The following is a 23,774-nucleotide window of genomic DNA, read 5'->3' as shown; positions in this document are numbered from 1 at the left end:
AATCAATATTCTCCTTCCCAGATGTAAATAGTTGCTCAGATAGTTTGTTGTCATTTTATTGACACATCATGCACAACTTTTCATTCAACACCACTGATCAATGATGCTGCTGTAGCTCTGTGTTTGTTGATTCATCCATTTATTTTCACTGAATTGAAAAGTTCACATTTTTTTTATTGACAGCATAAATTGTATACTTACATCATATGTATTCTACTTAGTTGGCTGTCCAAGATAATTTTCAGATAAGATATTTAGTACAATTTCACTTGAACCGCCATCCCTGCCATCTGTGTCATGCATGGCTGGCTAACAGGAACCTCTCCTATGGCTAAAACACGATCAGGTAATTTATCAGAAATATTTTTCCACAAATCTTCCGTAGCATTCCATGCCATCTCAACTGATGTAGTGTGTCACCAATAGATAGTTTTAGTAAGAAATTTTGGCCCACCTTTAAGGCTTAACTTTACCCAAATTATCTATTGTTGACTGCATTTATCTCATTACACAAAAAGAGACTTGTCACATATATATTTCAGTCAGAATTTAAGATTTTGTTTCTGTTTGTTTCTAGTTTTACCCAATTTTCTGTTCCACTTGCTACACAAGCAATGCTGTTTAAGCAAGTCACAGTAATTCAGTGATCTTGCCTTGAATACTTGTCCAGTTACCTAATATTCAGTTTTCATTTTCACAGTTGACTTATATGGCTATTTGATCTCCTCAATATGAAATACATGTGAAGTGATCATGGCTCTTTGGTGTTCAACATCTAAAGGTAAACAGGCTTACAAAGTAATTTATCTAAAAAAAAAAAAGGATGCAAACTATACTGCAAAGTAGACATATTGCGCTATTGAAGGAAATCCTTTCTGCGGGTACTGCATGCCTAACCAATTCAGGGAGGCACTTTAAAATTCTACATCCAATACAGATTAAGTCAAGGAATCTGCACCCAAGATCACCAAAAAATCAATGGAGCCTCTAGTTTAAATCCACCTGGCTCCAAACCAAGGATTCCAATCAATACTGGGCATGAAAGAACAAATTGTGAACTGTGATTCCATTAGACGAGTGACACCACCAAAAGGAACTAAGATGATGACAAGCATTACTTACAACCAGCTGTAACAATTGCACTAAACAGATGGCTGCAGAGCTGCTTCTGTATCTCAGATGAGACCTTCCCACAGTAAACATATGGGATATCCAAAGGACTTCCTTTATGATCTGATTGTTATTTTCCCGAGGAGATCCATCATCTGCGTTAAATTGGAAACCTAATAATGAGCAATCTGACCGTAGTCTAGATCATGCAGGATCATTGACCTCAGGGTCAAAAGATAAAGCAACTGATGTGGGCTCATGTAACAACAGTAAACATGTCTTTCTCATATACACTTCACTATAAAATAATATTTTACTGCTATTTATGCAGATTTCCTCAACAAACTGAACCACTGACATCTTAACATAAAAGTTTCATCTGTTAATAAGAAATTAATAATTTATTTGGAGAAATGTAACCCACAAAACACAGCACTGAAACGTATCACTGTGGAATGTTTATCAGCTCTATTGATGAAAACATCAGCCTATGTGCACATGCTATGCAGTGTTTTGGGGCCAAAGCCCTCAGAGTAAAGTCTAAGGAGAAAACATGCATTCCTCCAATCTTATGTAGGCTAGTCAATAGTGGAAAACAACAATTTCAATAATGAGCAGCATATTCGCCCTAAAATATATGTTAACAATGTTGAACACCTCATTTAGTAGCTAAAGATCATGCAGATTGTTTCATAACTCATCACGAACACCAAGAATAACATACTGCATTACAGCACTCACCCTCTCTCATCTGGGGACTCAACACCATAGCCTTGAGCAAGCAAGGCTGCTATAGGTTCACTAATTACTTGCAGAACATCGAATCCTGCATCTTCCGCAGCATGTGCCAGTGCCTGGCGACTACACTTTGAAAAATTTAAGGGGACACACAGGACTGTGCGCAGATCTGTATCTGGAGGTACACATGTGGAAGCAAAGCCTGAAACAAATAACAAAAAAATAAAGAAATGCTTTACATTACTACCAAACCACAAGCTTCATATTTGTATACAAACACTATATTTATTGTTGATTGACAGCTAGCTGGCTGGTCGTCAGTAGAGTCAATGCCTACAGCTTATTCTTTTCCATCAAATAATTTGAAACACTTAAAAAACTCACAGTACAAATATGATGCAGCACTGGAAAACTTGTTAAATTGACATGCGACCCCATTAAAAGCAGGATCTTGCATTCGCAACATAAGTATTCCTGTAAATTGCTTTGTTCTACCACCAAATTCCTCGAAAGTTACAGAATCAGAAAAGCTACCCATAGATTAGTTCGGTACCTGCATCAAAAATTTGTAATTCATTTTTTTTAGGGGCAGGAACATTTTGTGAATGGGCCAAAGAGTTTTGTTACTGCAAAGTATTGATTCCACTGTGAGAGTACTTATTAGTTACATGTTCAAAAGGAAAACTCTAATAGTTTAATCATTTTGTGTAATAGGACAGTGAAAAAATGAGTGAAAAGTCACCGAGACCAAATCATTCTCTCTATTTCAGCAATCATATTCCCACTTGACAGCTTCTACAAGCAAAACATGTCAAAGCACTACACCAAAGGAAGTCAGCATTTAGAAGATAGAAGTATATCTGTGATAATACAGGATGGATGTATTTAACCATTGCACTACCTGATAAAATCTGTAGCCACTCTTTGGTGGCTATGTCTTTTTATCCTGCACAAAAAATGTGTATAAAATTTTAAAGCCCAAAACTTCTTCAAATTGGCTGCCTTGTCAGGATCCAATTCTGTACAGATTGCTCGCAAAGACAGCAACCAAAGTAAGATTGTAATTTTGACATGTTACATATACACTGTCCAGTCACATTAATGTGACCATCAGTCGAAAGCCTGAATAACCACCTTTTGCTGCATAGACCACTGCGAGACATGCAGGAATAGTGATAGTGAAGTTCTGGAGGGTAACAACACGGATATGGAGCCATGCAGACTCCAGTGCCATGGCCAGAATGTGACAGGTTTCTCTTGAGAATCCACCGCGAGAACAGCTCGATCGAGGTGGTCCCACAGATTATCAACCGGGTCTAAATCCAGAGGGTCTGGTGGCCAGGGGGATACAGTAAATTCATCCTGGTGCTCTTCATACCACACACACACACACACACACACACACACACACACACACACACACACACACTGTGAGCTCTGTGACACATTACATTGTCCTGCTGGTAAATGCCATTGTGTGAAGGAAAAAACGAACTGCATGTATGAGTGAACATGGTAACCAAGGCTAGATGCATACTTATATCAATCATCTGTGCCCCTTTCAGAATGACAAAATAACTCGGGTAATGCCTCGAATATATTCCCCAGACCATAAAGCTGCCTCCCCCAGCCTGGACCCCTTTGCTTTCAGATGATTCACACCGTGCACACCAATGGCCAGCTGTCCAATGGAGCATAAAACGTGATTCATCTGAAAAGGCAACCTGTCACCACTCAGTGGACACCCAGCTGCAGTGCTGGCGAGCTAATTCCAGTCTTTGTTGCCGATGAACACCAGTTAGCAAGAGTGCACAAACCAGGCACCTGCTGCAGAGAACCATACACAGCAATGTTTGCTGAACGGTCATTGAGGAGACATTTTTGGTAGCCATGGGTTTATCTGGGCAGTCTGATGCTCACCCATACATATCTACACAGCTGTTGTTCACCCCGTCATCTCTGGCCCGTAGTGCATTATAGCTACCGTTGTGCTGGTTTTGTATAGCACCTATTTTACCAGGCACGGTATACTTTAAACACAGTGGCACACAAACAGTTTCATAACTTAGCTGTTTTGGAAATTCTTCCACCCTTGGCCTGAAAGTCAATGATCATGTCCTTCTGGAAGTCAGATAAACCGCTCTGTTTCCACATTATAACGACTGCAATGTTTTCCATGTTCCCCAACACACTTTATATACCCTCCCCCGCTGGCGCTGCCACCTGCTGTTTGTGAGTGGTTATTCATGCTGATTCCAAACATAGGCAGTGGTCACACTGTTGTTACTGGATTGTGCATAACACCTTTGTCAGTCTCTGGATTAATTACAACAGAGATATGTTGCAATTTTTTCCAGCTAGTGTGTTGAACAACAGAATCATTTTAAGTAATTACTACTCACAATCTAACAATGCGGGTATAGTATTAAGAATGGAGTGTCGAATGATACAATTTATACTCTGAGGAATATCTCCTATGATGCCCAAATGGATCATTAAGTAGTTAAGATCCTACTGTCAGTTTATAAACTAGTTGTATTATAAGAAAAACATGAAACAGACAGTATTAATACATAACTGACAAACAAAGAATCATAATAATATGAGTAAATATACTGCTACAGATTTCTGAAAACAACTATCAGACGACATATATAAGTGCCTGAAGGTCAGTGCTCTTAGTATCTTTTCTTAATAATGTCTGTAGCTTCTGTCTGTAGTTTTTATGCTTACACTAGCAATTAGTGAATAATGGAAATCCAGTCAACCATGTTTTCAGACAAAGATAAAGAAAAGAAGGAAAAATAATGTCTAAGGTAGGGTGGACAGTGATCAGTGATGTCTGAGTAAGCTGTATTGCCTACTCAAGTTGTGTACACACACACACACACACACACACACACACACACACACACACACACACACACACACACACACACACAAGTTACAACTCTTACAACACTAGACAGTATAAAATGTAATTACAATTTTTCTACTTTGGAGCAAAGCAGTTTGATACATTTCTTAGAGTAGCTTAATACATTTAATCAAGAAACAAATTTGCTAACTGAAAACCAAGTTTGCACTACTTTCTAACAAAAGAACAATCTCTGTGAATTTAGTTTAGTAGCGGCATTGGTGAGCTCTACTGTAAAGAATGGAAAGTTTGAAAAGTCATCACCCCTCTGTGTCATAAAAGGTGAAGTATTAGTTTATTTGGCCAAAGATGGTGTCAACAACCATTCCATAGTACACTTGGATGTATACAACTAAAATGAATTTGGGGGACCACAGGAAACCTAAGTCAGGCTGGCTGGACTGGGATCCAAACAACTTTCCTCCAAAATACAAGAACAGCATTCTTGATCACTAACCACCACATTCCATCAGTGAAGCTCAAAGAAGTCTACACACACTTTTGGTAAAACTCCATCTTATTCTTTACACTCCCTATACAGTTTTTGATGTACAAATCTAAAACCACTCCTGATCATAACTGTTTGTTGAACAGATAAATTATGCTTGAATTCAGTAAGTTCCCAAGGTAATTATTTGATTCATTACTGTAGTCATACTTAAAAAGACAGATTCATCTCAGATATTTAACCAGAGTTATGTCAGTAACAAGCATTTCACGGCAAGTCACATGGGGGATAACAACTGCAAAGCAAAGCAATAATCTGAAGGTCCCATCATGATCATAGTCCATGGTGGGCTTCAGTTTATTAGTAAAATATTGGAAAACTGTGGTATCCTTACAAATTTACTATGGAATATTCCTCAACCATCTGGGGTGAGTGACTGAAGCTCTGATAAAGTCAGAGGCTACACATGTGATCTGGCAGACATTGTGAGAAATATGTCAACAAATTGATGAAAATGAATATTGGAAACTTTAAGTGGTTCATCCCGCAGTTCTCCACATTTCTTCCCATAAATGTGTATTACGTAAATTTAAATAAATTCAACAGAAATAGCACGAGGTACAGAAATTAAACTATTACAGCATGTGAATGAGCAGATAGGTATTCGCAGACAAACTGTGAGAGCCACACTGCACCTGTGGTCATACAGCTCAGGGAGTAGAAGTATTGACTACGAAAGGCATAGGTTCAAGTCTGAGATTCAGTCAAGTGAAAAGTTTTATTCTGAAGGAAAATTTCATTACATGTACACTCCAATGTAAAGTGAAAGATTCATTTTTATTAAACACATGTAATCATATCAGCCATTTCAAATGGAAAAAAAAGTAGCAAAAGCAATTATTACTTCTTGTTCATTCTTACGACACAAACCCAGGCCCGAGGACTGCATGGGTAGCAGCGGCCAGCAGATTGCACAGTTACAACAAGAGTGATGGAAGGTCAGGACAGAGGGACTGGTCCCCCACCTCCACAGGCACACACACTGTGATCCTCTCAACCATCCTCCAGTGAGAAGGGACACGAGGCACAGGTGGCGGTCATCTTAGTTCCAGCCTGAGCATCGGAAGTGACGACAGGGTGCCAAATGCGACTGTGGTCACAGCCAGAGCTGTTTCGTGTTGGTGGGTCAGACAGTCATGTCTGGCCTTAACATCAAGCCACTGATGCTCTCTGTCACCAATGATGACCCCTTGGGTCCATCCCAGACACCAACTGCATATGCATGCCCAGACAGACATTCCACCCACAGGCAGGCCTATAGGCAGGTTTGGCACACAGCACAGGATGCAGGAGGTCTAATGGTGTATAATACCAACTGAAATGCAGTATTTCAGCCAGATGATGTCTGCAAGGTCTTCAGCAGCTGTGTTTTAAATGTGTGGACCATCTGCTCAATCTCCCCATTAGGAGCACGGTGAAACAGGGTGGTGATCGCATTACAGCCACAGACAGCCTAAAGCTGCATCTACGTAAATGGGGGCTAATTTTCCAACACCAGGGAATAAGTGGCACTCCCTCAAGGTAGAATACCATCTTGAGGTCACAAGTGGTATAAATGGTGGTAATGAACAGCATCCACGCCACGTAAGGGAAGTTTTGAGAGGGTGGCCACCACCAAAAGCCACATAACAACCTGAAATGTCACGGTAAAATCAACGAGGACCTTCTCCGACAAGTTATCAGGATGGGGCCACGACGAGGAACCTTGACCGTGGGACAAGTGATTGAGAGATCAGGCATGACACGAGCCGTGTGCGCATTCAATGTCTGCATTGATGTTGGGCCAGTACACGTGCTGTGGGGCTAGTGCCTCCATACATGTCCTCCACCAATGACAAGCACAAAGGAGCTGGAGGATGCGGGGACAGAGCGAGGATAGAAGATGGTCAGGTTTTCGAGAGTCCTCTGCAGCCATCATTAAAACATCATTTGTAGCATTGAATCAGCAGCATAACATGAAATAATTGTGAAAGGCTAGATTAGTAAGGCTCAAAACATTCTCTGGACACCTCTCCAGTACCTCAGACAAAACTTTCAACAGGACAGGATCGTGAAACAACACAGTGGATACCTCACGTGCAGTCAGAAGGAATTGAACCAGGATTTATTGTGGATGTTGGTCCAGGGGAAACAAACTGTTTCCTTGTGGTTGAACTGCACATTGGCACCAAGAGGAATTGGGGGTAGGGTGTCCACGTTGGTGAGTTGGGTGAAAGTGGATTTTAATTGATACCCAATCAAAAACAATGCCCAATTCTGCATACAATGCATCATCTTTTCCAGGAGTTTAGAACAATGCACAAACAACAAAATCAAGGCTTTGAGCTTTGCAGTCGCTCAACAGGTGTAATTTGCTGCCATACAGTCTACATTCCAGAGGTGAGAGCAACTGGCCATTCACTACTACCCGACACCTTATGGGACAAAACAACCGCTATACCATATCGGGAAGTGTCTGTCTCGAGTGTCAAGGGCAGGTCCAATGCATATAGTGTCAGTCACAATGCCACCTTGAAACTGTACTTAATGTTCTGATATGCCAATTGGCAGGTGGTCAACCACACAAATTTGACACCCTTCTTGCATAGTCGATCTAGGGGATCTGTGATTTGTGCCACCTAGGGAATAAACTTGGCACAGAACATGATTCTACCCAGAAACAACTAGCTGCTTAAGGTCAGTAGTGGCCAACATATTAGTGATTACGTCAATGTGGTCACACGTGTGCACGATACTATAGCGACCTGGGGTCACTGGGGCCTCTAAGGTACAGAGGCTGTGAAGTGGTGGGTTGTGGAAGCAGTGGTGCTGGCCAGGGATGGACAGGTGTAGTGTATTTTATTTTTCTTGAATTACAGTACTGGAGTGTCTGGATAAAGGAGACCATAATTAGGGTGTTTTGGGGTGCAGCAAATGCAGAGCGCATAAGATATCAGCTGTTGTTGGTGCAAAACTTGCAGAAGTGGAATCCCCTGCCTCTGTGAGAAGACTAATCTCGGGGCTAGTCCGGAAGGCACCAGTCGCAAGTCGGACACCACAATGGTGAATGGGATCTAGTATCTGCAATGTTGAAGGTGACACAAAACCATAGACAAGACTCCCGTAGTCTAAACGAGACTGGGCCAGTGCTTTGTACAATCGCAGGAGAATAGAGTGGTCTGCACCTCAGGTGGTATCGCACAAACATCTGAGAACATTGAGATGTAACCAGCACATCCTCTCCAGCTGGCGAAGACGAGGGAGCCGTGTCAACCGGACATCGAAGACCAGACCCAAGAAGAGACGGGTGTCCACCACCTCGAGGGATTGGCCATCGAGGAACAGGTCCGGATGAGGATGGACTATATGGCGACGGCAGAAATACGTGACGTACAATTTGGTCACCAAAAACTGAAAGCCATGGGAGAGAGCCCAAGATTGCACCCGGTAGATTGCCCCCCTGTAGACGGCTTTCTGCAGCGCCCACGACAGAGGAAGCGACATACGTACAAAAATCGTCAACATACAAAGACGCGAACACTGTCGGCCCAGCAGCCACTACCAGTCCATTAATGGCGATGAAAAAAAGAAGGACGCTCAGTACAGAACTCTGTGGAACCCCATTTTCTTACCGACGGGAAGTGCTGTAGGAGGAACCAACTTGGACCCGGAAAGAGCGACATGAAAGAAAGTTATGGATAAAAATGGGCAGAGCACCACAAAGACCCCAGTCGTGAAGGGTGGTGAGGATGTGGTGGCACCAGTTGGTGCCGTAGGCTTTATGCAGGTCAAAGAAGACTGCAATGAGGTGTTGCCAATGGGCAAAAGCCGACCGGATAGCAGACTCCAGGTGGAATAAGTTATCCAATGTAGAGTGGCCACGGCAGAAACCACCTTGAGTCGATGACAAAAGGTCGCAGAATTCGAGGATCCAAAACAGCCGCCAACTCACCAGGCGTTCAACGAGCTTGCAGAGGGTGTTGGTAAGGCTAATTGGACAGTAGCTATCCAACTGAAGAGGTGGCTGCCCAGGCTTCAACACCGGAATAACAATGCTTTCCTGCCACTGGGTAGGAAATACCCCCTCACTCCACAGATGGTTGAAAAGGGTCCGTACATGACGGTGGCCAGCCACCGATAAGTGATGGAGCATTTGGTTATGTATCCAATCCGGTCCAGGAGACGTGTCAGGACGAAGGGTGAGGGTGCTGGCGAATTCCCACTCGCTAAATGGGGCATTACAAGGCTCCAAGCAGCGAGAAATGAAAGACAAAGGCAGTCGTTACGAGCGCTGTTTGAGGAGGAGGAGGAGGAGGAACAAGGGCGGATACTGAGTCGACGCAGAGGCTTGGGCAAAGTGTTGAGCGAAACACTCTGCAACAAAGTACAGATGGGAAGGACAACACCATGCACAGAAATTCCTGCAACGGGACAATAGCCAAAAATTTGCATGAGTTTTGCCCAGTCTTGTGAAGAGCAGGTGTGTGGTCCTAAGGCAGATACATACCATTACCAGCAAATCCGTTTCTGAAATTTGATTGCAGCAATTTCCAGAGTCCACTATGGGGCCATCATACCATCATTTGACAGGGGAGGGGGGAACCCCGAGGAAGAAGGGATGGCTGAAACAGCTGTGGCAAGAATGGCGGCAGTTAAAGTCTGTGTAGACTCATCAATACTACGGTGTGGTAGTATGGGGGGGATGGTAGCAGAGGAGAAGGCACCCCAATCAGCTGTAGAGAAGGCCCACCTGGGAGGGTGACGGAGCAAGACATACTGAAGGAAGGTCAAAACAATCGGGTAATGATCGCTGTCACATAAGTCATCGTGGACACCCCACTGAATGGAGGGAAGAAGGCTGGGACTGCAGATGATGAGGCCAATGGAAGAGAAAGTGCCGTGTGCCACACTTAAGTCTGTGGGAGTACCGGTGTTACAGAGGTCAAGCGCTGCCAGAACAGATTCAACTGTCCTGCCCAGGGCAATAGTCGGGTGACTACCCCAAAGAGGGTTGTGGGCATTGAAGTCCCCTACAAGCAGGGAGGGAGAAGGGAGTTGTTGAAGAAGGGTGGTTAGGGCAAGGGATGTGGGTGGCCTGTCAGGCAGGAGGTAGAGATTACAGATTGTGATTGGAGTGGTCAGATCGACCCTGACAGCAATTGCTTCCAGAGTGGTATGGAGGGGAACCCATTTACTAAATTGTCTTTGCGCACCAAGGTGCAAACACCACCAGCCTGCACAGGGCCAATCTGGTTTCAACAGAAAGCATGGAACCCATGAAGGGTGGGTGAGTAAGAATTGACAAAATGGGTCTCTTGGAGAACAATACAAGCAGCAGAGTAGGAGGAAAGAAGGGGCTGCAACTCCAGGAGGTGACGCAAATAGCCATTACAATTCCACTGGAGGATTCTCAAGCTGGAGTCCAAATGGCAAGCGAACGGACCGGAGCCGGTCACGCCACCGAGTCGCCATCCATCACCGATAAGGATGGAGTAATGTCCATATAGGTGGGGTCAGACTGTTGGTTCATTGGCTGGAGGAGGGGAAGGTGGCACATCAGGGGGGTACCTGAGGGGCCTTGCGCTTGTTCCCTTGTTCTTGTGTTTCTGCTGCTTCTCTTGTGATGGAACAGAAGGGCAGACTGCAGTGTGGTAGGACACAGAATTACACCTGACAATAGCGGCCCCCACCGGCCGCAGATCGTGCGGCCTATGTGGAGCTGCAGATCACCTTTCAGGGGGTGCCGGGAAGAGGAGTCCCGGGAGGGAGCTCCAGTACCATCGGCTGCCGAAGAAGGGGAGCGCTTCTCTGGCGGGGGAGGGGGATTAGCACCCAAAGGGGGGAGGGTGAGGGGGAGGGGGAATTTGGGCGCGGCTTGGAAGAGGAGGGGGTACGAAGGGGAGTGGACGTAACTGAAGCAAAAGCAGAAGTTAGAGGCACAGGATGGAGCCGGTCATACTTTCGACAAGCCTCGGTGTAGGTAAGTCGATCTAAAGTCTTGTACTCTTGAATCCGTCATTCTTTCACATACACCAGGCATGCTGGCGAGTGCGGAGGATGCTGCGCATCACAACTGATGCACACAGGCGGAGGACCACAGGCACTCCCCTCATGGAGGGGGCGCCCACAGTCACCACAGAGGTGATAACTGGTGGAGCGGGAAGACCTGTGTCCAAACCGTAAGCATTTAAAGCATCTCATCGGTGGTGGAATGTAAGGTTTTACATCACACCGATACACCACCACTTTTACCTTCTCTGGGAGGATATCCCCCTCGTAGGCCAGAAAAAAGGAGTCTCTATCAGTGTGATTGTTTTTAAGGCCTCGCTGTACAATGTGGATAAATCGGACTCCTTGCCGCTCGAGGTTTGCATGGAGCTCCTCGTCAGTTTGGAGAAGAAGATCCGAGTAGAAAATGATACCCTGTACCGAGTTCAAAGATTGGTGGGGTGCGACGGAGACTGTGCTGTGGTCGTAAGTCCCCTAGAACTTAGAACTACTTAAACCTAACTAACCTAAGGACATCACACACATCTATGCCCGAGGCAGGATTCGAACCTGCGGTTGTGCGGTTCCAGACTGTAGCGCCTTTAACTGCTCGGCCACTCCGGCCGGCCTCTGCAGACTGGGCAGGAGAAGATGTCTTTATGAGCAAAGAACCGGACTGCATTTTACTCGTGGATTCCACTTCATGATACTTATCTTCAATCGCCTCAACAAAAAAACAAAGGCTTGGTCGTGGCAAAACTCTCACCACCTGTCCTGATACAAACCAGGTACCGAGGGAAAGGTTTCAACCCAAGTCGGCAAGGTTGACCTTCTTCCCATGGGGTGGCGAGGGAGGGGAAGGCCAAAGGATCAGAAGGACTATCATGTCTACTATCACTCTTAGAAATGGCCAAAGAATGGCCAGGATATTGAAGCCTTTCCCACTTCATATGCAAGGCGTCTGCCCTAGTACCACCCACCCTGACCAGGGGCTCGCCCAGTGGGCACCACCCCGCCATAGCGAGGGCCGTCTGGCACGGCAGCCATTGCTGGGAGTTCTGATGCCCCAAAGTGATGAGCATCAACTCCTTGGCATACACGAGCCGTTAACAGCTCAGGTACTAGCAGTGTGATCCCTGTGTTGTCAGGGGGCTCAGCCAGTTGGGTACTTAACAGCCCCACCACACGGACTGGCTACCATGCTGGTGACCTAGCATGAAGGGGGGCCAGGGTGCAAGGGGGAAAATGGAGGGGTGGGGAGGGGAGGCTGAGATGAGCCTCCAACATGGAAACTAGGTAGGGAGTTCATCCCCAAATGCTCACACTGACGGAAAATGTTGGAAATGGAGGTCAAACTCCAAGGGGACCAAAACGCTGAAAAGGAGATGGAAACAGCAAACTAAACAATTGCACATACCAAAACAAAGCCGGGAGGAAAGCCAAGTCGACATGAATTCCACCAAGAGGGAAAGGAGGGGCCACGGGGAAAGGAGCAAGGACAGGAAAGGAAAGGAGAGGAACAGGGACGGTAATGCAGGTCTGGAAAAAGGAAGGAGACTGCAAATAGCTCGGAGTCCTGTGCACGCCACACACGTACCCACAAAGGGACTGTCGGCCCCCTGGATGGACATACGACGGATCTTCCAACATTGAAAACACCACATTGGGGGAGGGATATAGGGCTTCACATCACAGCAGTAGACCATCATCTTGATCTTCTCAGGTAATGTATCTCCCTCGAAGGCCAAGATGAAGGCACCGGTGGCAACCTGCTTATCCCTCGGACCCTGATGGACACGCCGAACGAAATGTACACTTCGCCATTCTAACCTGGTGCACAGCTCATCGTCGGACTGCAAAAGAAGGTCCCTGTGAATTATGATACCCTGGACCATATTTAAGCGCTTATGGGGCACGATGATTACAGAAACATCCCCCAGCTTGTCACAACAACTGAGTAACACCCGTGACTGGGCAGAGGATGCTGTTTTGATCAAGACTGACCCAGATCTCATCTTGGACAATCCCTCAACCCCCCCCCCCCCCAAAGTTCTCCTCTATATGCTCAACAGAAAACTGAGGCTTCATTATCATGAAAGATTCCCGATCAGCTCTCAAACATATAAAGTAGCGGGGCGAATAAGAGCTGCTGCCATCCTTAACCTGATGTCCCTCCCATGGTGTGGTCAGGGAGGGGAACAATTTGGGGTCTTAATTCTGTGTGTTGAATTGAGCCTGTGAACGCTGAAAGACTACTGGTGTTTGACCACCAGTAAGAGATGATGTACTACGCTTCATCGGGTGTCATCCGCCCTGATGCCACCCACTCCAACCAGGGGGGCTCCCCACGGGTGCCATCCAGCCACAGCATAGGCCACCTGGCAGGATGGCCATTGCCAGGAGTCCCGATACCCCAGGAGGATGGGTATCTACCCCTGGCATATGAGGAGAGTTAATGGCGCAGGGATCAGCAGAGAGATCCCTGTGTGGTCAGGGAGCTACAACCAACAGGGAACATGGTGGCCCCACCGCAATTGACTGGCTATGGTACTGGACATCAGGTGCAACCAAGCAAACAAGTCCATCATCATTGTCAGCATAGAAATGATACTACACAGTTGATGGAAAAATATGTACCCAGGAGGGTGACCTCGCCCAGCAGTTGGAGAATGAGCAGAAGTGCAAATCCACGTCAACTAAGGATGTGATAGGTATCAGCGCACGATGGACACGATGCACCATGTAAGGGGCACTTCAGGAAAATTTTGAAAAATGGGGCTCAAACCCAACAGGGGACCATCACAAAGGCTGAAACATGTGAGACTCCTTTTAGTCACCTCTTACGACAGGCAGGAATACCTCAGGCCTATTCTAACCCCCGGACCTGCAGGGGAGTTTTTAGACAGTGTAAGAAGGGTGGACATGCAGATGCATAAACGGAACACCCATAGCCTAGTTTTGAATGGACAAGGGATCAGTACAAACGTCCGATCCCCTCCCCAGGAAGTACCACTGAGGACACACAGGACACTGAGGGACCAGGTGCAGCATGCAGCAAGGCAAGACACATGGGAGAACCATGAAAGTTTCCCATCAAGTGCGAGCCCGAGGAATTCCATTGTTCCAGTGAACGGATGAGCAACAGGCCCAAGATGTAAAGATGGTGGAAGAAACCCAATGCGCTACTACAAATTCATACAAACGGATTTGTTAGTGGAAAATCAAAAGCCATTGTCAATGTGCCATAAGTAAGACGATTGAAACATCGCTGAAGATGCCTCTGAAGGCAATAAATCACAAAATCATTACTGAAACAGGAGCCAGAGATGCCTGGTGGGAGACAAGCCATTATAGAGTTAATGGCTATAGCAAAAAAGGATGACACTCAGGATGGAGCCCTGAGGCACTTCAATTTCCTGGTTAAAAGCGTCCAACAAGGCAGAAACCACAGTTACATTGAGAACTCTGTCTTGTAAAAATTCCTGAAGGAAATGGGGCAAGCAGCCTCTGAAGCTCTTTGTATGGAGAGTATGAAGGATACCCGTCCTCCAGCAGGTATTATAAGTTTTCTCCAAATCAAAAAACACATCCCACAGTCTGGTACTTCTGCAGAAAACCATTCACGACATGGATTGACAAAGTCATGAGATGGTCAACTGCCGAACGGCAGGCTAGGAATCCACACTGTGCAGTAGTTAGTAACTGCGAGACTCAAGCCATCATACCAGCCGGGCATTAATCATACATTCCATCAGCTTGCAAACACAGCTGGTGAGAGAAATGGGGCAGTCGCTGGAAATCTGCTCAGATGTCATTGTATGTACGGAGGAGAAAATGCCTTACCCACAAGAGAAAGGTACTGCAACATCTGAATGTGAACATCGTCCAGCCCGGGATGAAGCAAGAGTGTGATCTAGCTCCCTCACAGTGAAGGTGGCAGGATTCACAATTATGAAAGGAGAAGGGTATCACCCGAGCCGTCTCCACTCATTTCAGATGGAAGACGGCAGGGCAATAGTCGGTAAAGCTCAAAATCTCCAGAAAATAGCGACCTAAGGTGTTGGAGACAGCTGTGGGGTCCAAGACGACACCATCTGCTACTGTTAGGCCGGAAATTGGGGAATGGACCTAGGTCCAAGAGAGAAAACAAGTAAATGGAATCTAGCTAGTATTTTTGCTGTCCCGAAGAAGCCGACGACACTGTGCCCCCGACTGTTTACGGCACCATTTTCACTGACGATTTTGCTCAAAATGGCTCTGAGCACTATGGGACTTAACTACTGGGGTCATCAGTCCCCTAGAACTTAGAACTACTTAAACCTAACTAACCTAAGGACATCACACACATCCATGCCCGAGGCAGGATTCGAACCTGCGACCGTAGCAGTCGCGCGGTTTCGGACTGCGTGCCTAGAACCGCTAGACCACCGCGGCCGGCGACGATTTTGCCATCAATTGTTATTCTCCATGGACTTGTCCGCTTGAGCAGTGTCTTCAGCACTGTCTCGATCTTATTTACTCATGGAACATCGACAATGGCTTTCAGTTTTCCACTGACAAAACAGTTTGTATGAATTTCTGGTGGCACAACAAGTTTCTTCCACCATCTTTATATCTTGGGCCTGTTGCTCTTCCGTTCGTTGAAACTATGAAATTACTAGGACTTGTGCTCCATTGGAAACTTTCTTGGTCCTCCCATGTGTCTTACCTGACCGCCTGCTGTACCCTGTCCCTCAGTATACTGTGTGTTCTCTGTGGTACTTCCTGGGGAACGGATTGGACCACCCTCCTCTGCTTGTACCGGTCCCTTGTCCATTTCAAACTAGACTATGGGTCTTTTGTTTGCGCATCTGCACGTCCGTCCATCTTATGCTGTCTGAGTACAATCCATCACTGTGGCATCCATTTGGCCACTGGCGCCTTTTACACTATCCTGGTTGAGAGTCTTTATGCTGAAACTGCCAAACTACCACTGTCATTCCGACATCATGTTCTCCTCAGCTGATATGCATGCTGTTTGTCTGCCATACCTGGCCACTCATCCTATGCCTCCTCCAATAACTCCTTTGACCACCTGCATGGGGCATGCCCCTCTTCTCTAATACCTCCTGGAGTTTGCTTTCGGCTAATGCACAGCAGCTTAACTTCATGCTACCTGCTACTTTTTCTTTGGGTGTGAACCCTTCACCACCTTGGCTTCGTGCAGTGGTCTGTGTTCACCTTTTACTTCATTGGATTCCTAAGGACTTGCTCTGTCCCCATAAGTTTCTTGATATTCGCACGGAACTTCATGGTAGTACCTTGGTGTACACTGATGGCTCTCTGACTGACCACGATATTGGGTATGCCTTCATCACTGGCACTAAACATTTTTGATATCAGCTTTCAGAACACTACTCAGTATTTACAACAGAGCTGGCCCTATATATATATTAAATATGTCTGCTTGAGTCTGTATATGTGTGGATGTATATGCGTGTGTGTGCGAGTGTATACCTGTCCTTTTTTCCCCCTAAGGTAAGTCTTTCCGCTCCCGGGATTGGAATGACTCCTTGCCCTCTCCCTTAAAACCCACATCCTTTCGTCTTTCCCTCTCCTTCCCTCTTTCCTGATGAGGCAACAGTTTGTTGCGAAAGCTTGAATTTTAAGTGTATGTTTGTGTTTGTTTGTGTGTCTATCGACCTGCCAGCGCTTTCGTTTGGTAAGTCACATCATCTTTTAGGGCACAAAACTGCTACAGTCATAAGCACCCATTCTGCGGCTTAGTGAAGGGTAAAAAACCGTATGTCAAATCAGCAGCAATGGGAGCAAAACTCAAGTAGGAGGGAAACTAAAAACGGAAGGAAATCTTAGAAAACTGCTATTGACGGGAGTTGTTTTCTCCAAAAGAAAGCTTCAAATGACCGATGTCTTCTCACTGACACTGATAAACTTAAGGATGCGATAAGGTGAGCGTGCATCATAAGTGAAAGGTGTCTCACCGTCCACAACTGAGAGCAGTGGGGACAAAATGGGGGATGATCGCCACTTAAAAGATGTCAGTGGCTAAAAGACAGTGCCCAATCCGGAGTCTAGTTAAAATTACCTCCTCCCAACAGCAAGGCTGGGAGGAAGAGGTCCAAGCGCAGGGAATAGGTTTTATGTCCCATAATTTATTATCCTGAAGTGCAGACCAATGTGTGTGCCATAAAAGAGCAACACGATGACACAAAATGCTCTGTAGATCGGCAAAGGGAACCGTGTGAACAGTGGGCCGAGGAAGAGAGACAGCAGCCTTTGCCAATATATTGGCTGCCTCATTTCCGCAGATACCAACATGCACTGGGATCCAGAGAAATGCCACAGTGAGAGGATGGGGGGTGGACAATCACCCTCATGGGCATCCCTGCCACAGGTAACGCATTTGGCCACATTGGAACATGACTGGGTGGTATGATTAAACCTCTGACACCGATAGCAACATGTAGGGTTGGGGATGTACGGGTGAAGTGAAATTACCTCATATCCCATTTTAATGTTCGATGGAAGTTGAACTCTGTCAAACATCAAGAAGAGAGTGTGGGTTGGTACCAATTCCTTTTCAACTCTTTTCATTACTCGATATACTACCATTACTCCCTGATCAGACAGGTAATTTTGAATGTCCTCATTTGATAATCCGTCAAGTGATCGGGTATAAACCACTCCACGCGATGAGTTTAATGTATGGTGTGCTTCCACCCGGACAGGAAAGGTGTGTAGCAGTGTAGTTCGAAGCAATTTGTGTGCTTGGAGGGCACTGTCTGTTTCTAACCACAAGGTCCCAATTGCATAACTGGGAACAAGACTTTACAGGACACCTTTCTGAATAATGAAAGGGTTTACTGTTGAGAAGTCTTGACCTTCACAAGATCAAGAAACAACTAGGAACTTTCTCAGTGAGGGAAGAGTTTTCTGTGGCTGAGACTCACTAGCTTTCTTTTGTAGAGGTGGAAGAAACCATTGCGAAAGTATCACCCATGATTACTGGCGTCTCTGATGGCGCAGTCCTTCCAAGTGGGGGCCCTCTCTGAGGGCACTCCCACCTTAGGTTATTGTCCACACCTCAGATCACACCTTCCGAAGAACTGACAGAGGGTCCAATGGGCACGTTCGGAAGGTACCAGCTCGGCTAATCGCCCCTCCCTGGGCCTGACCTTTACCAGGGGGGTACGTACATGTCCTACTTGTCTACCCGGGATGGGGAATTACGCATTACCCCATCACTGGCTACACGTGAGAACACATTGATCGGCCTTCAGACACCCACAGGGAGGAAAGAAACAGGAAAGGAGGAACAAAGAAAAAGGATAGAAGAGAAGAATTCTCAAAAGCCCAAGTGGAGAAGAAGATAAAGAGGAGAATCATGGAAAAGAAAAGGACAAAGTAGGGACAGAGACTTTCCATTATAGAGATGAAAGAAGAGAAACCACGTCATAGAATTACAAGCGTCCGTCTCCAGATGTAAATGTGAAACATACTTCCAAAGAGAGGGAGAAGGGGAAGAGGAAGGGAAGGGGCGGGGCGGGGTGGGGGGAGGATGCAGAAAGGGAAAGTATGCAGCCCAGAAAGGAAAAAGAGCTACACTAGCTCAGGGTCCCGTGCTTGCCACACACACATCCACAAAACAGTTGTGGACCCCCTGGGTGGGTCAGAGCCTCTTGCGTGCTGCACACCATCCATCCCTTAGTGCAGTGGGTCCAGGAACGCTTTCACTTCCTCACTTTTGATGGGGCCAATGTGATGTTTATGCAGGTTTCTTGTCACGTCAGTCTGATGGGAAATGAGGCTGCTGTTACTGCTGCCAAGGCTGCAGTCCTCCTATCTTGACTAGCTAGTTCTTCCATTCCTTCTGATGATCTCCTTATTGCCATCTGTCAGCAAGTCGTGTCACTTTGGTAAGACCATTGGTCTTCCCTTCATGCGAACAAGATCCGGGGAATTAAAACTCTCCCAGCAGCTTGGCCGACCTCCTCTTGGTCATCTCACCATGATAAGATCATTTTAGCTAGGTTGCATGTTGGGCATTGTCTTTTTAACCATCACCATTTGTTAAGTGGAATCCCTCACCACTGTATGCTCATTGTCATCAAACTTTTATGGTTCGCCATTTCTGGATGGAATGTCCCTATTTTTTAACCACCTATGTTCTACTGTATGTTTGCTGTCTGAATTATCGGCCATTTTAGTGAGCAGCGAGAGAGCTGTCAACCGTGTTTTACTTTTTATTTGTTGTAGCAGTATGGCGAAGGACATTTAATCTTTAGTTCAGGACCTCCATATTTTATGGCTGTTTCTCCAAGGGAATGGCTGTCCATCAATTGGGCTTGTAGTCGCATTTAACTCCTTTTTCCTCTTCTGAGATGGGCGTGTATGACAGTTGTTTTAGCACCTTAAAACAAAACAAAACAATCATTATTACTCCTCATTGTGATCTAATTGCGTAAGGCACTTAATGCACACTTTGCTGATCCTTCCTTCATTGCTTTCTTAGATTTAGTGCCCTCTATTGGCGGTGATGTCAGCATCTGCAGCGGAGCATCACAGTTCCCTTAAATGGCTTAACATGTCCAACGCGAACAATGAGGGGGTCTTTGTTGGTAATTACAACTTTACATTAATGAGTGAATTCATTTTTATGATCTGCTATGGTCCGTGGTGTTGTCAGGAATTTCTTTGCTTTGTCCTTAGGTGAGCAGGGATTCGTCACTAAGACCCACTGGCCAACTCCAAACTGCAGTAATTGGCCAATATGTCATCCTGCTTGCTCTTGACGGTCGAGTGCTTCTGTGTTTGCTTTCTTTAACTTCTTACAAACATCATGTAACGTCTTTGCAAACTTCGTAACTGATTCCCAGTTTTTCCAATTTTAGGCTTAATCACCTCAAAAAGAGAAGGCAGGTTTGTACCATATATTACCTCACATGGTGATAGACCAACACTACACTGGACATCAGAACTGTAAGCTGACATGACATATGGAAGGTAAATGTACCAATCATTGTGATGGAAGTTCACAACAACTACTCAACATCTTACCAACGGTACAGTGAATGTATTCTGTTTTCCTGATAGTCTGAGGGAGCCAAGGGCTAGTCCTGAGCTTGTGAGTGCTTAGTAAATGACATAGGTGCTTAATCATACTGGATATAAAATTAGTGCCCTGACATCGAAATAAGTGTCCAAGGAATAGAAAAGCAACTGGAATCACTTGACAGAGGAAAGTCCACTGGACCTGACGGGATACCAATTCGATTCTACACAGAGTACGCGAAAGAACTTGCCCCCCTTCTAACAGCCATGTACCGCAAGTCTCTAGAGGAATGGAAGGTTCCAAATGACTGGAAAAGAGCACAGGTAGTCCCAGACTTCAAGAAGGGTCGTCGAGCAGATGCGCAAAACTATAGACCTATATCTCTGACGTCGATCTGCTGTAGAATTTTAGAACATGTTTTTTGCTCGCGTATCATGTCGGTTTTGGAAACCCAGAATCTACTCTGTAGGAATCAACATGGATTCCGGAAAGAGCAATCGTGTGAGACCCAACTCGCTTTATTTGTTCATGAGACCCAGAAAATATTAGACACAGGCTCCCAGGTAGATGCTATTTTCCTTCACTTCTGGAAGGCATTCGATACAGTTCCGCACTGTCGCCTGATAAACAAAGTAAGAGCCTACGGAATATCAGACCAGCTGTGTGGCTGGATTGAAGAGTTTTTAGCAAACAGAACACAGCATGCTGTTATCAATGGAGAGACGTCTACAGACGTTAAAGTAACCTCTGGCGTACCACAGGGGAGTGTTATGGGACCACTGCTTTTCACAATATATATAAATGACCTAGTAGATAGTGTCGGAAGTTCCATGCGGCTTTTCGCAGATGATCCTGTAGTATACAGAGAAGTTGCAGCATTAGAAAATTGTAGCGAAATACAGGAAGATCTGCAGCGGATAGGCACTTGGTGCAGGGAGTGGCAAAATAGACAAATGTAATGTATTGCGAATACATAGAAAGAAGGATGCTTTGTTGTATGATTATATGATAGCGGAACAAACACCGGTAGCAGTTACTTCTGTAACATATCTGGGAGTACGCGTGCTGAACGATTTGAAGTGGAATGATCATATAAAATTAATTGTTGGAAAGGCGGGTACCAGGTTGAGATTCATTGGGAGAGTCCTTAGAAAATGTAGCCCATCAACAAAGGAGGTGGCTTACAAAACACTCGTTCAACCTATACTTGAGTATTGCTCATCAGTGTGGGATCCGTACCAGATCGGGTTGACGGAGGAGATAGAGAAGATCCAAAGAAGAGTGGCGCATTTCGTCACAGGGTTATTTGGTAACCGTGATAGTGTTACGCAGACGTTTTGCAAACTCAAGTGGCAGACTCTGCAAGAGAGGCGCTCTGCATCGCGCTGTAGCTTGCTCGCCAGGTTTCGAGAGGGTGCATTTCTGGATGAGGTATCGAATATATTGCTTCCCCCTACTTATATCTCCTGCGGAGATCACGAATGTAAAATCAGAGAGATTCGAGTGCGCACAGAGGCTTTCAGACAGTCGTTCTTCCCGCGAACCATACGCGACTGGAACAGAAAAGGGAGGTAATGACAGTGGCACGTAAAGTGCCCTCCGCCACACACTGTTGGGTGGTTTGCGGAGTATAAATGTAGATGTAGATCTGTAATTATTGTATCAGGAACACTAAACTTCAGCAACCAGCTTTTCACCATTGTCTTTGCCACTGCACTTGCTTTAAAATGCATACTGCAACAGTTATGAGCTTTCTTCATCTTTGATTCTATGAAACATGCTTTCCATATTTTGGGATGAGGTAGAATGGACCACAACAAGAAAAAATTGTCAGGTAAATGTGGACTCTAAAATGCATATCTTTAATAGCTTTGCTACTGTGAAAGACATCTTTTCTACTGAACAAGGGTTCATAGCTCTTAAGGTATGCATTTTAGAGTCTATGTTTACTACACAATTTTTTCTTGGTTTGGTCTATACTACCCCCTACCAAAATATGGAAAGCAAAGAGCTCACGGTAGAAGAGATTTGGTTCACAGTATCGAATATGAGGTGGTCATAGCTCTTACGACATGCGTTTTGGAGTCCATCTTTACCAGATTTTTTTGCTTCGAGTGATCGTTCCTTTAATATCACTGGATATAGACCATTCGTAATGAAATACCATGTATAAGGTCATATGATAGTCGTTAATCATGTCAAGCGCAGTTGGCACCACACTGGGGCTGTATTTCATTTTCCTACACAACAGGCCATAGTGCTTAGCGGACTGCAGCTGTGCCCTAAATACTTTAAATCAAATCTTCCTTCTTGGGCTCTCAGAATTCTGTTTTTCTTTCCTGATTGGTGTATGACTTCATAGTTGAATTCACTTGATTTCAGAGCACAATATGTTGACATACTTGCGAGCCTCTTGTGGTCCCAGCAATCACTTCACAAATTTGAACTTTTTCGTGTACAAATAACAATGGAAATACGTAATAGCATAAATAACAGCCAACATTTCCATCTCTGTGGTTGAATAGTTCTGTTCTGCTTATTCATCTGTGTCAATGCATATTCTTCCAAGTGTTTGTTGCCATCTACATCGTAACTGGGAATACATTCAATCACCTGACTGCTCATGTCACACAACAGAATAAATTCTCACTCATAGTTTGGGAACACTGGTACCAGGTTCGTTGTCAATGCTCCCTTCAATTTTTCAAATGCTGTCTGAAAGTTGACTACGGAAATTCCACATCGTTTTTCAACAAATGATTCAACAGCTTAGCAATTTTGGCAAACTTCTCAACAAATTCCCTATAGTAATTACAGAGTCCTAAAAATGATTTAAACTGCTTTGTTGTTTGTGGTGGTAAGAAAACAATTTCTGCAGAAGTTAACCAATTTGTCTTTTTTCTTTCTTTGTTGTGGGGTTTTAGGGCACAAAACATCTAAGGACATGGGCACCCAGTAGAGAACCACAGAATGCTGGGACCGCAAGGGTAAAATATCGTTGCGAGGTGAAAAAAAAATCTAAAACATCAAGACGTTACGGAAGAGTATCTGAAAGACATCGACAAGACACCGGAGTCACCAGGTCGAAATCAAATCTCTTGTCATATTACTGCTTTTTAAAAAACTTAAAAAGCAAGCCACAGCTCGCACGTCATCTACCAAAATGTCTGGCAAAGTGGTGGTAGCGCAACCCTGAGATGTACGTGGCTAAAATATGGGCAGAGGACCAGGAAATGTCTGACCGTTAATGGCTGGCTACAGAAAGGACAGCTGGTTGCAGGGTCACCACTCAACAAAGATGGACTCCAAAACGCATGTCTTAAGAGCTATGAACACCTCATATTCGATACTGTGAACCAAATCTCTTCTACCATGAGCTCTTTGCTTTCCATATTTTGGTAGGGGGTAGCATGGACCAAACCAAAAAAAAATTGTGTAGTAAACATAGGCTCTAAAATTCATACCTTAAGAGCTGTGAACCC

General features: G+C 45.2%; 1 protein-coding gene across 1 annotated transcript in view; it reads right to left on the bottom strand.

The window, feature by feature from the left end:
* LOC124721844 (heat shock 70 kDa protein 14-like) overlaps window positions 1-23,774 on the bottom strand; it is a 195,796-nt gene that overhangs the window by 93,242 nt on the left and 78,780 nt on the right. The window contains exon 4 of the mRNA XM_047246975.1: window positions 1,852-2,050. Coding sequence (XP_047102931.1) covers window positions 1,852-2,050 — 199 coding nt within the window. The remainder of the gene's footprint in view (window positions 1-1,851; window positions 2,051-23,774) is intronic.

The sequence above is a fragment of the Schistocerca piceifrons genome, chromosome X, assembly GCF_021461385.2.
Source record: "Schistocerca piceifrons isolate TAMUIC-IGC-003096 chromosome X, iqSchPice1.1, whole genome shotgun sequence".
Classification (NCBI taxonomy): Eukaryota; Metazoa; Arthropoda; class Insecta; order Orthoptera; family Acrididae; genus Schistocerca; species Schistocerca piceifrons.
This window is presented reverse-complemented; position numbering and strand designations above follow the sequence as displayed.